At 50.3% G+C, this 1,393-nt stretch overlaps 1 protein-coding gene across 1 annotated transcript in view; it reads left to right on the forward strand.

Annotated features, from left to right (window-relative positions):
* Window positions 1-596: 596 nt before the first annotated feature.
* LOC112073862 (PDZ domain-containing RING finger protein 4-like) overlaps window positions 597-1,393 on the forward strand; it is a gene marked incomplete at its 3' end in the record, with an annotated part of 81,359 nt that continues 80,562 nt past the window's right edge. Inside the window, exon 1 of the mRNA XM_024141098.2 lies at window positions 597-971. Within this exon, the coding sequence (XP_023996866.1) occupies window positions 903-971 (69 nt within the window). The remainder of the gene's footprint in view (window positions 972-1,393) is intronic.

Below are 1,393 nucleotides of genomic sequence, written 5' to 3' on the forward strand. Positions count from 1 at the left end.
TCTTAGCAGCTCTTTCTCTCTCCCCCCTCTCTCTCTCTCTCTCTCTCCCTTTCACTTTCTTGCGGTTTCTCTCCCTCTCCTTCTCTCTCTCTTTCCCTCTCTCTCCATCTCTCTCTCAGTCTCTCACTCTCTCTGTCTCTCACTCTCTCTCTCTCTGACTGTCTCTCTCTCTGACTGTCTCTCTCTCTTACTGTCTCTCATTCTCTCTCTCTCCCCCTCACTCTCTCTCTCTCACTCTCGGTTTCTGTTTCTCTCCTCTCTCTCTCTCGGTCTCTCTCTGTCTAATGCGGTGTGAATCCAATGCTGCTCACACAAAGGAACATCATTGTGTAACTGTGCTTCGATCATAATGAGCCAACACTCTGGGTACCATACGCCCCTTCCACCTTTCCATGGCCCCCTAACCACACCCCTCATTAATATTAACCCATCCTACCTCATTATTCATGAGCAGCTCTCTGCGTAGTCATGTGCACCGAGGCTGAGATGGAAAAGAGGGCGTGTCTTACCCAGTGAGCGGGAGAGCGGGAGTCACAACTCCAGCGTGTGGTGTGTGAGAGAGAGAGAGAGAGAGAGAGAGAGAGAGAGGCACCGGCAGATGCTGAGACTGCTACTATTACTACCACCATCGCTACTAGTGTATCCATTACAGTCAGTGCTTCTATTAAGAGCATTCTCTATTACAACCAGCTGGAGCTTTTCTGTGGTTGTTTGTGAACGACTGTGTCGGTTTGTTTACGACTGTGTGTGTGAATGTGTGTGTATGAGTGTGTGATGCCCTGTACAGAGTGACTGATGAGAACGGGTGCACTGGTCTGGAGGGTGACCCCGTCCGTACAGTTCCACTGCCGCTGCTGTCGCTCGGGGACGATTGGACGTCCGGCGTTGCCACGACGACTAGAATGGGCTGCAATCTGTGCACTTTACAGAAACGAGAGGAACACTATAAGCTGCTGTATGAGATCGCACAGGTGAGTGGAGCCATCTCTGATGCAGGGACTCGCTGCTGCCATTCAGTCAGGGTGCTTTTGTATATGGTGTGTGTGTTGTGTATGGTGTGTGTGTTGTTTATGGTGTTCGTGTGTGTGTGTGTTGTCTATGGTCTGTGCAGAGCAGTTTTACTATCTTGCATCTCTGCTGTGTGTTGAGAGGAGCTGTGTTTTATACCTGTTAGGAGGACAGTGTCAGACATTACAGCTAAGACAAAGAGAATGAGAGATAAATACAGGGAGAGGATTAGCAGAGAGAGACTCATGTATTTGATGCAGCGAGGCAGAGTGGTCTTTAAAGTGTCAGAGTAGAGTGGTGCCCATTCAGCCAGCCTGCCAGAGAGTCAGCCTACCAGCCAGCCAGAGAGTCAGCCAGCCAGCCAGAGAGTCAGCCTACCAGCCAG

The sequence above is a fragment of the Salvelinus sp. IW2-2015 genome, unplaced genomic scaffold, assembly GCF_002910315.2.
Source record: "Salvelinus sp. IW2-2015 unplaced genomic scaffold, ASM291031v2 Un_scaffold2397, whole genome shotgun sequence".
Taxonomy (NCBI): domain Eukaryota; kingdom Metazoa; phylum Chordata; class Actinopteri; order Salmoniformes; family Salmonidae; genus Salvelinus; species Salvelinus sp. IW2-2015.